The sequence below is a fragment of the Falco cherrug genome, chromosome 10, assembly GCF_023634085.1.
Source record: "Falco cherrug isolate bFalChe1 chromosome 10, bFalChe1.pri, whole genome shotgun sequence".
NCBI classification, from domain to species: domain Eukaryota; kingdom Metazoa; phylum Chordata; class Aves; order Falconiformes; family Falconidae; genus Falco; species Falco cherrug.
This window is the reverse complement of record NC_073706.1, coordinates 5,723,273-5,736,812: the sequence shown is the minus strand read 5'-3', so window position 1 is coordinate 5,736,812 and position 13,540 is coordinate 5,723,273. Positions and strand designations below refer to the sequence as shown.

Below are 13,540 nucleotides of genomic sequence, written 5' to 3'. Positions count from 1 at the left end.
GTTTTGCTGCTCCTGGTTGGTTTTACTTTCTCAGCCCCACAGGCAGAGTTGACCCTGTAAGATTCTGCAGGCTGCTAAGTCTCTGGCACGCTACCCGAGTCAGCTGGGAGGAGAGGCAGACATGGCAAGGGGAAGGGGTGTGATCTGCAGCAGACAGATGGGTTCATCAGCTCTACCATCTCACCTTCTACAACTGCCACATTTCACAACTCCCTCCTGCCACACTTCACCACATCTGAGCCAGTTTGCAAGTTAATTGTTGGACATGGTGTAAGTCTGTCCCCTCAGCCATGGCAAGGATTTATTTACTTTCTCAGGAAAAAGCATCTTTTGCTCCCAGCTTCTATTTGCAGTGTTTTGAAACCCACCCACCAGCTCATTCCTCTGCTGCAGCACAAGATCCTCCTCTGCCTCCTCAGTATAAATTCCACACATCTGCCTGACAGCTCCCCTGCACCCACAGGGTCCCCAAAGTTTCGGAGAGCCTCCGGGCTCTGCACACCCCATGTGCTGAGCTGCAGCCAGTTGAGCTCTGCTGGTGGGTGGCAGCCTCAGCCCTCGCAGAGCCCTGGGCTGGGAATACAGGAACACTGGCACCACTCTGCTCTTCAGATATTTTCATAAAATACAAGGTACCGCCTTGCTGCAGTTCACACAGAGCAGTGAGAGGACTCTGTGGTGCTGCTCGGCCTCCAACAGTGCTGTTCCCAGGGGTATGTCCTTTGCATCTCGGATGTGGCTTTTGTGATAGGAACAGACACCTGCCTACAAGCAGCTAAACAAAGCACAAGGAAATCATTAGAAGAAATATTCCCCAGAATCAATGCGAAACACAGCCAGGGGTCCTTTAAAAGCTTCCGCTTGAACAGAAAGACCACAAAACCCCTGTTGCCTCCTGTCCTGCACAGAACAGTCTGTTCCCACTGGCCTGGAATTACCTTTATCTTCCCTACTGGAGGTGCCCTTCTCTGCAGTTCTTTATAGATCTGCTCCATTGGATGGCTCCATGCAGCCTGCAGAGCTGCTGAAGTAGGGGAGCTTGAGATGGGACAATCCTGGGAGCTCACACTGCTTCCAGCCACAGGACTGCTACTACAGCTCTGCTAGCCAGGGTTCCAGTGCAAAACGGAATTTCTTTCTAGAAAGCTAGAACTACAACCAAACAAAACCCAAGCGAGCATGCAGCTCCCACAATAGCACAGAGGCAGGGGCTTGCAGCCAGGAGTCTCAGGCAGGAGGGTCCACGTTGCAGTTGGCAAAAGGATTTGGAGAGCTCAAGTTGTTTCAGGTTGGGTCCGGTATAAATCCCACAGACTGCAACCATCAGCATGTGCCAGAGCAGCTCAGAGCAGCCGAGGTCCCCCCAGCCCGGCTCCCTGGGTGAAGCATGCATGCTCTGTGTGTTAGGTGGGATCTGGCAAAGCCCCCCTGAGCACCGAGGCCAGCATCCATGGATGCTGCTGGCACCGCGAGCCAAACCAATCAAAAATAGCGCAAAAACCACAGCACTGCTGCAAACTCAGCTGTCACTCCTGCAGGAAAAAAGGTCTCTGTGCTGAGGACGATGAGGGCAGCCTGTGCCGGGGCCAGCCGGGAGCGACCACCGGCAAAGGGTGCCAGAGCTGGCATCAGCCAAAGGCTTCGGGGCCATTCCCATGCAATACCATAAATCAGGAATTTAAACAGCCCATAAAGAGGCCAGCCCAGGGTAATAGCAGAGCAGCGGGGAAACTGTCCCTGGCCAGATTCACACCTGACAGGCCATGGAGGGAGCGGGTCTTATCACACCCGTCAAACGCATGGGCCAGCCAAGTGGAAAACCCTGCGGGAAATGTGGGTGGCCCTGCAATCACAGCTAGGTGGCTTTTAAACAGCTGGGAAAAAGTGTTTGGGGTGTTTGTCCTGGAATGTTTCTCTCCCTTTGCTCCATGGCCCTTTTGGGAACGTAGCCGGAGCTGGGCATGGCTGAGCTGTGCTCGGTAACATGCTGCTGGGTGTCCTCAGCAAGAGGGGCTGGAGCTGGAGCGCTCGTGGCAGCCCAGGCTTTGCTGCCAGCCCCCTGGCACTCGGCTGGAGGGCTGCCAGCAACCTGGGGTTCAGGGAAGCATCGAAGGGGAGAAGCCGCAGAGCAGTGTCTGCTCTACCAATCTCTGAGACATTGCGCCAGGAAGGGTGCAGGTGCCCACGCACCTGCAGCATCAAAAACTGGGGCCAACTGGGGCTGGATGGGGCCAAGTCAACAACAAAAGCACATTGCCATGCATGACAAGGAAGCAGCATGTAAGCAAGCCTAAAAATAGTATGCAGTGCAGTGCAAGAAAGCATGGACTTGGCATGCCACACAGTGCCAGCTCTGCGAGCACACGAACAGCATGCAATGGTGTGCAAGGACACATGCCAACTGCATGCAAAGCAAAGCCTGCAAACAGCATACAACCACATGTAAGCAAGCATACAAAACACAGCCTGCCCTCCACGGAATCATGAAAGTTGCTTGCGAAAACGCAGTGCCCTTCGCTGTACAAGCGAGCAGGCAAACAGCATGCAAAGAGCATGCGAAAATCTGAGTGAACGGCGCGCCATAAGCACGGTGCGAGCATGCACAGCACAAACCCCGCCATGTGCATGCAAACCCCGCGCAAGGCAGGCCGGCGAGGAGCGTGCCACGGGGTGCAAAGAAGCGTACAAACGGTACTTTACGTAAAAAAAATAATTATATATATATATACCTATACATATATATGTAAATACGTCTGCATTTTGAAGAAGCAAGGGACCGCTCACGCTCCACCACGCGAGGCCGCGCGCGCCGCGCTGCCCCCCGCCCCCCGCGCATGCGCAGTGCCCGTCGCGCCGGGCTGCCCTCGGCGCTGCCTGCCGGAGCGGCGCCCCCACCGCCGGCCGCCGCCGGAGCTGCTGCGCGGCGGGGCCGGGCCGGGCCCCGGGACAGGCGGGCGGGGCCCCGGTGGGACGGCGGCGCCCTGCCGGGGCGGGCGGGGGACGTCCCCCGGGCGGCGCGGCCTCTCCCTTCCCTCCTCAGGGTGCGGCGCGGGCCCGGCACGGCGGCGTGAGGCGGCGGCACCGCGCCGTGAGTACGGGGGGCAGCGGGCGGGGCGGGGGGGTGCCCGGGGCGGGGGGTGCCGCCGGGGCCCAGCCTGCCCCCGGGCCGGCGGCGGGGGGAGAGGAGCCCGCTGGAAGCGGCCCGGCTGCCAGCGCAGGCCTGCCGCGGGCGGCCGTGGCCGCTGGGGCCCGGCGGGGCCCGGCGCGGGGGCGGCGGGGCAGCCGCTGCTGCGGAGATGCGGTTTCAGGCTCCCGAGGGCAGCCGAGGGTCTTGGCGACCCGACGTGGCATTTCAGGACGGCACTGCATGCCCCCCCCCCCCGCCCCGTACCTCTGGCCTCAGCAGGACCATCCCGTAGCTCGCTGTGGCACCTTCCCACAGCGGAGGCAGGCCCGTGTCCCCCCAGGGCAAGGCGACCCTGCGACATCCTTTTGTCTGGCAGAGCGCACGGCCCTCCGCAGCGCTGCTCTGCCCGGCCGGGCGCCCTCCCTGCAACCCCGCGGATGCTTCGGGCTGGTGACGACAAGGCAAATTTGCAAGCTGTTCTGTTGTATAAACGCTGCTGATTCCATCCCAAACACAGAAGTTCAAGAGAAGATTTAAAAACGAAGCTGTTGAACGCAGCCCACAGCTCTCTGAACTCTACTATGCTTCATTACCCCGTACTGAAACATTACAGTGATCTTGTAAATGCTGTCGTAGCAGAGTAACTTTTGCCTTTCCAAGCTATGCATCATAACTACCTAGAACATGTTGCCAGTACTGCGTTTTTGCCTCTCTTTACTGGAGACACAGAAAACTGGCCTTTATCAGGCTGTATTCAGACTTCTGAAGCCTGTTGAAGGCACAAAAAGTAGAAAAGAGATCCAGATTAAAACTAAAAATAACTTGTGTTTTTCTGGGGCCTTGGAATGGACCTGGAATTCATGATATTCAGCAGCTAAACAAAGGCAGAGGGCAGGAGTGAGGATCACGGAGAATTAACAGGTTAGCGCAAATGAAAGTGGCAGTACTTCAGATGACAGCTGTCAATGTTGACATCTCTTATAACCACAGAGCTGGCTGACTTACGGTTCTGCTGTGATTTACTGTGCAGAGAAACAGGGATCACACTGCTGCCTTCCCACTCGCAGGCTTTGCTCACCCTGGTGCTGAGTGTGCTTCGGTCCAAAGGGAGTGGACTCTGGACTACCTGTGGAGACTGGCTAATCAATCTTCCAAACAGTAATGAAGCTCGGAGAGCAGCAGTGGAGTGGCTCAACAGAGAGCTTCTGCTCTTCATGAAATGGGTTGCCGTGGCATGTCTCTAGCTTGAGAAATCTGAACACTTCATAACCCCGAGGCTTGGTTAGTCAAGGATTTGCTGCTATTTTGGAAACTTTGCAATTGTGTTGCACCATTTCTTAGTCTACATCAAGTGTTCAAGGCATGAACTTATCAAAGGCTGGGATAAGGCCTTTGCCAAAAATTGAAGACTCACTTTTTCCAGCTGAGTCATAGCAGCATATAAGGCTTTAAAAACTTGAAAAAATAGCAGCAAGGCCAGAAAAAATCCTGAAGAAGTTAAATACCTGATACTGCAAATGGGTCATAAAAGTTTGAACAGTTACGGTTCTTGGCATTTTGGGGAGAGAGGGTTGGCATCTAGAAAACTGGTTTCCTGTTGCTTTTTTTTAACTGAACTCCTCAAACTCATTACTTGTTGTCTCTTTCACCCTTTCCCCTGCCCCCCAGCAATGCTTTGGATATTGTGTATTGTTTAGCAGCTGTTTTGGGTGCTACCTGGTATTTGAGAGTTGGTTTTGAACACAAGCTGGCAGCATGAAGGACTGCCTACACACATCAGTTCAAGTTACCTTGCTGCGACAGGGTTTTTGATTTAAACAATTTTAAGCAAACTGTGCTACAGGTGAGCCTTGTAGGTAAGAAGCTCAGTGCAAGTCCCTCTTAAGTTTATATAACTGGAGTGATTTTTATTTAGACAATGCAGCTTTTCATTCCCAGGCAGAAACTCTGGCTTCTGGGAAAGGGGAAGATTGGTGCCACCACCACCCTGCCCTCAATAAAAATGTTGCTTGGTCTTTTATTGCAGACCTTTCAGCTGCCAGCCTGGGTGACTATTTCTGTAGCATCAGCTGGGGAAGTTCCTTGCAGACAGTGCTGTTTTAATAGCTGCTTTAGTAAGGTCTGAACAAGCTTACCTTTTAAGTGCTTAGTGAAAGCCGGCTGATTATTCTCCCCTGTCAGGGTAAATGGACTGTTAAGGAATTAAGACATTCTTGAGAAAGGTACAGACTTGGTGTTGGCATACTGATGTATAAAATCTATGGTACAGGAGCACCTCTTGGCCTCTTAATTGCTGAATTAGCTTGTAGAATGCTAAGGAACAGCTTGCTAGCTCCTCAGATGGATTTATTCTAAAGTGTGACTGATCCATTGCAAAGTACTATAGACTTGTGCTGTGCTACTCGCTTTTGACTTGTAACTCAAGTTTTGTTTCTGGCTGGGAAAGGCGTGCAGCTACCCTCGCACTGGAATTTGAAAATCCTCCCCACAAACATGTGCCAGTAGGAGCTGGTTTGGAATGGTCTTGGGAGGGAAGATGACAGAAAGAAGGGATGCGAGCATGATTGTAAGCTGGTTAATAAGCATGTGGAAAAGTATTTTGTGTTTGCTTACTGGTGAGGTGTGCAGGGAACCTCCCCAGGCTGTTCCTCTCCCTGCAGGAGGCTCTGGCAGCACATGGAGATCAGTGGAGCCACCGAGGGCTGACTGTGGGCAGAGCAGCAGGAGCATCACCTGCTCTCTGCTGCTGAGGAATCTGAAACAAGTTCAAGTGGCTCTCAGAGCCGTGGAGGAGCGAGAGGAGGCACTGGCGGTGCGATGAAAAGGAGCCATCTGCTAAACAAGAGTGGGTGCCAGGTCAGATGACTTGAGCAGGAGCACGAGAGCAGTCTTGAGGAGAGCAGGACACCAGGCTGGCTAAGGAGGGATGAGTCAGGCAGGGGAGAACAAGAGCAACTGGTTGAGGAAAAGCAGGATGTGGTTGTGAAACAGAGAGGTGGTAGAATTACTGTTGGGTGACAGGTTATTATTTGCTCTGGGAGATGGTAATCTTTAGCTTGGATCATCAGGAGGGGACAAAGACAACAAGGTAGGAATTTTTCATTTGCAAGTTTCATCTTGTTTGAGAATCTAGGCAAAACTGAATATTGGTATGCCTTTGAGATGGGACTGCCCATCCTGGGCACCAAGGAGAGTTACAGTTCCCAACTCACTAAAGAGCTGGTGGTAGCAGGAGATGTTGTTTCTCTTTGGTCAGTAGCATGGAAAGAGAACTTTGTCTCATTGCCAGCTGTATAAAGGAATCTCTGGTGAAGAGCTAGGACAGTGTGTAACTAGTAGCACTAGTGGAAAGTCCCTTGAGGAAGACAGAGCTGCAGAAGTCTCTAGTAAGTAGAGGTACCTTTGTAGGATCAGCTGTGGGATACAGCAAAGGGTCTTGAGCCTTTAACTGGTGGATTGCAAAGGGGTGCAAGAAGATTGAAGCAAACTGACTAGAGATACAAGACTAACTGTTCTAATGACTGCATTTGTTAGAAGTCCAAGAGGTTTGCAGATTGAAGGGCACTGACAGTGAAACTTCGTTAGTAAAAATAACTGCTGTTAAGTCATTCTTTATTCTGCGGAGTAGTTGCATTGATTGCTACAAGCCACTGGCTCTTGCAGGAAATAACAGTGATTTACAAGTGGGTAACTTGTTCTAAGATGAATTTATTTTTGTAGGAAGTGTTTAGGCAACACTTACATGCTTAGAATCAACTTGCTCTTTAGAGCATTATCGCTTAAGTCTTTGCTGTGGTGAGGAGGCCAGACAATGGAGTGGAATGCAGCTGTGTCACATAGTATGATTATACTGGAACTGTAGTCAGTTGTAAAGTTCAGAGGCTAAAGGTTCAATAGCAACACGTGGCCATATGAAAGCTGAGAGATTTATGACATTAGTCCTGGAAGATTTTAGAGCTTTGTTCCAGCCTTGTGCTCTTCTAACAGACACACTGTCTTAGGTTGGCTTTTATCCATTTTTTTATTATAGAGACAGAAAGCCCAAAGCAATTGCCTGTAGGCACCTTAAACTAAAGCTTCAAGAACGGGCCACACATGTCCAGTTACAGAAGTCCAGCTGATGTGACTTCAGGGCTGGATCTCGTGAAAGTATGATGTGATATTTATGCAGTGATTTGTACTGCTCAATGTTTGGAGCACTTCAGAAAGAAAGACTGTAAGAAACTTCAAGGAAGGAACATTTCAGGAGGATTAAGGCAGTTGCAGAGCATTGATTTGGTACAGCTTTGTTGTATTCAGTGCAGTCTGAACTAAAAAGTTGGGTGGTGGGGTTTAATTACCTTTCTGATCAAGTATTTGTTGTTAAACCTTTTCCCTCCGTTCTTCCCCTTGGAAAAAAGTTACCTAATGCTTCAGCAGTACTTTTACTCCAGAAACATCTACGTGGTTCACAAAGGCTAGCAGACATCATGTTTTTTTATGAAATAAATAATCCTTATTGCCAGTTTATAGATGGGGGAATAGGCTTGGGACTAGACTTGCCCTTAAAGGTACAACTGACCCGCATAAAACAGGACTAATGTTGGGAGTTTTATTCCTTTGACTTTAATTTATCCATACTGCAATGTAAAATAACTTCTTCCTTACTCTTCGGTTGCCTAACTGCAGCTTAGTTTTACTAACTGAACCCCAGCTGCCCTCTCTCTGCTGGAGAACACTTTCTTGCAGGAGTGACAGCACAATATACTTTCCCCAAAATACTCTTTTCTGTTTGCCCTGGTGGAGATTTTGGCCTGCATTCTCTCTTGCTAACATTAAATTAGATCCTGCTGCTAAGAACATGCAAAGTGGATGGCAGCGTGCTTCCCGTTCCTGACAACGGAGCAGGGTGGTACCTGCGAGCTTGCAGAGCTGTAAGACAAGTCTGACCTTAGTGTTTTTTTGGAAGAGAACTGCGCGTGGTTTTCTCTTGGCTTTTCTGTGCAATCCCTCATTCTCTCTCCATTCTCCAGGAAATCCCTTCTCCTGCCAACAGGAGCCAGTGGAATGTGCTGTTTGTTTACCTTCTCACTCCTTCATCCTACTAACCTTCCCACCCCCCATTTGTAATCCCTAGCAGGCTGGGCCCAGGCCTTCTTCCTTCTGACAGAGCACTGCTCAGTTGAGTATTTTCAGATAAAAGGATTGCTGCGAGAAGCTGTACTGACCAGGGTCTGCTTAGTGGGGGTGAGGCTGTGGCACTCTGCAAGGCTGGAGCTGTCCTCCTGCCTGTCTTTCTGTGCCCTGGCTGGCAGCTGCTTCGTTCAGTGTTGCTGCATATCATCATGATGTCCTGCAGGATGGCAGGGAACCGCGCGCTTCCCAAACTCTTCCCTTTTCCAGCACTCCCCTGCATGGTTTTGCCTTTTTGGGGCAGCGAGCTAGGAGTACTCTCCTCTGATGGTTTCCCTGTTGCATGAACTGAAGGAAAACTTGCAGTTATTCCCTCCCAGCAATACTGGTGTCTTCTAGCCTGACCTGCTACCCCAGTCCCAGACTGCTGAACTCTACTCAGCTGTCCCCATCCAACAGTTCTGGCTCTGTAAAAACACCTGTAAGGCATTTATTACTTTTAAAGCCATCTGAAGTTCTTGAAGATGTTTGTACTGCTTAGAACTTAAAAAACCCTACATGCTTAGTGTAGTTGATGTGGTTGCTAAAAGTAGAAGCATGTTTTCTGGACATGTAGTGTGCTGCCATTGCTGCTTAGAGCCCTTAAAGCTCACTATTTTCCACAGGGTTTTATAATAATCCAAATGAGGAAATCCTGTGTTTACAGCACTTAGGAAAATTGCCGTTTTGAGACTGTCCCCTCTCTGATCTATTCACATACTTTGTCTTCTCCAACTTTAGCTGATTGGCAAGGATTATAAATCCCTTAAGCAGGGACTGTCCTCCCCTTTGTTTTGCAGCCTGGACACTGTCAGGGCTTTCCTGGGTAGCTACATGTACAGCTTGAATGTCATGCTGTCCTGGTAGAAGACTTTATAATGGATCTGTGTCCAGGGAGGAAGCAGTCTGCGTGCTTAACGCTTCCTAGACATTTTTTACATTAATGCTTCCTTAACCCTTCCTTGTAGCGCCTAGCAGTTTACCCCTCAGTTGCATTCCTCTATATCATCACTGAAGTTTATGGACGGTTTGGATAGATGGGTGTGTGGGGAGGGCTGTGGCAGCTTGTTTTCCTTTCCATTTCCCCCTCTCCATTTCTGTTCCTGAACTATGCTGAGGAAAAGGGTCTCATAGGTCCTAGCCTGGGTAAAAGGCTGAGGTGGGGAGTGCACAAGTGATACGCTTCTACACTAGCAGTAGATAATTGTGTCTTCAGCTGAGAAGCAGAGAAAGCAGGAAACTTTCCACCAGCAGTGAGACACGCCAGGATTTAGTACTGGGAGTTCAAGCATCAGCATATGATTCTTGGGAGCAAATGAAGCTGTATAAGAAGGATGTTGATTTTTTTGCTGTGTTTCTCTGATGGTCTCACTTTTTACCCCTCCCTACAGAACAGCCTGCCTGCCAGAGGAGTTGCTGGACACTGTTTTGGAGCACATCTGGTTGCTGCTGCCGCAAGGCCCCAGCCAGCCAGCCACAATGTACTGCCTGCAGTGGTTGTTACCTGTCCTGCTCATACCCAAGCCCCTCAACCCAGCATTGTGGTTCAGTCACTCGATGTTCATGGGCTTCTACCTGCTCAGTTTCCTCTTGGAACGGAAACCTTGCACGATTTGTGCCTTGGTCTTCCTGGCAGCTCTATTCCTCATCTGCTACAGCTGCTGGGGGAACTGCTTCTTGTATCACTGCACAGGATCCCAGCTGCCAGAATCGGCTCATGATCCCAGCATAGTGGGCACCTAGAAAAAGATAATCTTCCAGTCGGCTGAGGGCTCTTGTTTTGCTTTTAAAAAGGGGGTAGGGCTAGGGAGGAGGGAGGGGGTGTTAGGCATGTGACTGGAGTAAAAACAGCCTGTTTCCTGTAACTATGTGTGGATTGGAGTGGCAAATTCCTCCCACTCTGCCTGTGAAACTCGACTTGTTTACTGTGTGAACTCTGGCAGCGCCACCTGCTTTTTTAGAAGCAGAATTTTTTTTTTTTTTCCTTCCTGTATCACCAGGATCAGACACCAGCCCTCCTAACTGAGAACTGGTGGAGGCCCGAGCTGCTGGCCTCTGCCCAGCTGTTGCACGGTGGTGGAGTTGTGTGTCACTCACTTGTCTGCATTAGGCCATGGTGGTCTAACTCAGGGCTCTCAGCCCACTGATCCTGCTCGAGTAGCTACAAGATTCTCTCCGTCTTTCTCTTTGCGGGGAGCCAGCCTTCCTGCCTTGCTGATCAAGGGCAAGCTCAACAGCTCACAGATGCACTTGGCCAAAAGCTGCTGGAGCCAGAGGCAGTTGAGTCATCTCCTCCTGCTCAGCCTGCCAAAGAGATGCGCGCACTGCCGAAGTGCTTTCTGAACTACTTATGCTCCGAGATCATAGCCTGAAAGCCTCAGTTATGCTGCTGCTTTTATAAAGCCTCACAGGTTGTGGAGACTGTCTCTTCCCCTCCTCCTAGATTTCCAGGGTTTACCGAGGACTGTTGGGTATGCTGTGAGATGTGGGGTGTTGAAAGCCACTGTGAACCTCACCCTATAAAACTGATGCTAGCCCAAAAGGCCAGGCGTGGGCAGGAGAGGATCCGGAGGTGGAGGCATGGCTTGAAGCATTAAATGCTTCAGCCATTTTCAGTGATAGCATTTTCAGGCCAGGGGTGACAGAAGGTGCTGGTGCTACTGACTGGAAGGGAAGAGGCTGGAGGAGTGCCCGGTGCCTCCACCTGCCCTGGCAGTAGGATGTCAAGAAACCTGGGGGGTGGTGGGTTAGTCCCACAGCCACAGCTGTGCAGAGCTCCACCCTGCGTGCATCACTCTACAGCCGTGGCTCCTGGGGCGTCCAGCCTGGGACAGAGGTTTGAGAAGCCTTAGAGGTTAACACAAAATACTGTCTCTGAACTTTAAAGGTTTCCCTCCCCTTTGCCATCTCTTTGTCTTTACTTCAGTCTCATAGGGGAGAGCAGCAGAAGTGGCTGTTGCTGTCCTGAGGAAGTTCAAGCTATGAGGTTGTGAAACTTCCAGAGTATTGTTTGTTCATTGCACAGCTGTTCAAAATGTTTAATAAAGCTTTATAAACTTTGGTCTATGGCCTCCTGCCCAGCATGATGCATTGACTGCTCATTGCAGATGCCTTAGCCCAGCGATCATGTGTCTCTGTATTGTTCTGTTCCCAGCACAGTAACCCCGGAAAGTCTCCAGCAAGAGACAGAGCCTGTTCGCCCCATAGCTCCCAGTACTGACTCTTCTTAACGGTTCAACCTGACCGTGGGCAGACTGAGAACCATACTGGTGATTCCTAACCAGGCTCATCTTGCAACCAGAAGTGACCTCCTGCGTTACGTGTATCTCTGCAGTTTCGTGACAGATTCCCCCTTTCCTTCCTGCTTATGAAACTAAACCACAGAGCTGTGCCCTGAAAGCTGCTAATCCCCAGTGCTGGCAGGGTGTTATCTGATGGGCACCTACGCAGTGTAAGCCCGTCCCACGACACCGTGTCTTCCTGACCTGTCCTGCTGTGGGCAGAGACCAGGCTGCCAGAGCCATGCAGGGGAGATGTCCCCAGCTCCGGCCATGACCCCACGTAGTACTGGGGGGGAAGAAGGGGGCACATGCTGCAGCCGGACACAGGACTATCGGACACTGCAGCACCCAGGAAGCATCTGGGAGGGTTAAAGGGCTGGGAGCTGTGCTGCCAGAGCTGAAACGGGCTTCCTCTACCCTTGCGCCACTGAAGCCCGAGTCCAAGTTGGAGAGGGTTCAGGGCGTATTAGTGTTTACATGTTTAAGAAAAGTGTTTGCCACGTCACTAAGAATAGATGTGACAGCTCTGTCACCTGTCATGCCTGGGGAAATCCCAGTAGCTGTCATATCAGCTACAGCACAGATAGAAAGGAGAGGGAAGGGCATCCCATTTGCAAGCTATAGCGAGACTTGTCTGCACGCTGAGCAACTTTTAAATTTAATTGAAGCTAACACAGTCACTTCTTTCAATTGCTAACTAGCCAAGTTGCACTTTATAGCAATTTAAATAAATCCTAGCCACCAAGCCAGACAGTCCTTTGGATAAGAGCAAGCCCTGGCTTTGTTCATGGGGTTCACGACAAACGCAGCTGCAGGCTTTCCCTTCTGCGAGAAAAAAGCACTTCAAAAGAGGAAGGGTGCCAGTGTAGCAACAGGAGAGGTCTCGGCAGGCTGATGGGTAAGAAACCTCCTTTTTGCAGCCCTCCCACCCCAAATGCAGATAAAGAGCACTCTTTGATATGCACACAGCCCGCACCAGTGCACAGTCTTGCCCTCTTCAGGTCACTGAGATACCGTCTTCATTTTAAAGATGGAAAATTGAAGCAACTTCATCATGGTCAGACAGAAAGCCTCAGGCAGAGTGAGGAACCCAACCAGGTCTCACATCCCACGCTAATGCCCTGCTTGTCCTTCTCTATAAAGAGGCCACGAAAAACCAGCCTGCAACTGCAGAACAGGTCGAACCCGATGGCTTTTGAAAAGCATCACCCCAGCTTCCCTGCCTGCGCACCGCAAATTGGACTGAGCCCGTACAGACGCAGCACCTGTGCTCTCGGGTAGGCGTTTGCTGGCATCATGGCAGAAAGCTCCGAGGAGATGTTTTGCCTGGTCTCATGGAGCTTCTCTGCCAGAAAGGCAGTGCGGTGGCTCTGTCCCCTGGTATCTGGGAGGCACCAAGGGGTCTCTGCATGGGGACCGCACTGGTGGGCAGTCACTCCCTGGCAGTTAAGCTACGCAAGTGACTTAAAGCAGTGGGGTTTAAAACATAACCACTGTGTTGTGCCAGGTCCTGCTGAGCCTGGACACTGCCCGCAAGGGCTTTGGCACAGAGCAAGTCTCACCACCTTGCTGTGTTATAAAGTGTCCATCTGCCTGGTGCTCCCTAGATATGAGGAGCAGGAGCCTTGAGCTGTCCCCCTTTTTTTTTTTTCCCCCCATTTGAAGAAGAGATAATTTTCTTTTCTGGGTCGTGTAAGAGATCAGTGACACAGCAGGGTCAGGAAAGGGGAGGAAAAAAAGAAAAATCCCCAAAACTCAGGAAACTCAGGTTCAGATCCCTAAGAAGAGACGCAGCTTAGCTCAGGCAGTCCTTGGGCTTCTCACTGCAGCCTCGGGGTCTGGGGGCTTCTCGCTCCCTCACCACTTGTCAGGGAGAGGCAGCAAGTGGGACACCACAAGGCTTCCCACAAAAACGGTTTGGCCGTGACTGCCAGGCTGGTGTGGCTTTCTGAACCCTAGATCTGCCAGACATCCGTGTCGG

At 51.0% G+C, this 13,540-nt stretch overlaps 1 protein-coding gene across 2 annotated transcripts; it reads left to right on the top strand.

The window, feature by feature from the left end:
• Positions 1-2,843: 2,843 nt before the first annotated feature.
• BLCAP (BLCAP apoptosis inducing factor) lies at positions 2,844-11,339 on the top strand. Of its 2 annotated transcripts, none has more exons than XM_055722148.1 (2): positions 2,844-3,088; positions 9,670-11,339. In XM_055722148.1, exon 2 carries the CDS (start codon positions 9,758-9,760, stop codon positions 10,019-10,021), a length of 264 nt encoding a protein of 87 aa, XP_055578123.1. In that variant the 5' UTR covers positions 2,844-3,088; positions 9,670-9,757; the 3' UTR covers positions 10,022-11,339. The 2 variants fall into 2 exon arrangements, with proteins under 2 accessions (XP_055578123.1, XP_055578124.1); XM_055722149.1 differs by lacking the exon at positions 2,844-3,088 and adding an exon at positions 3,417-4,408.
• Positions 11,340-13,540: the final 2,201 nt, after the last annotated feature.

Bases quoted from the DNA above. Each gene is read 5' to 3' on its own strand.
- BLCAP (XM_055722148.1), top strand. From the start codon at position 9,758: ATGTACTGCCTGCAGTGGTTGTTACCTGTCCTGCTCATACCCAAGCCC.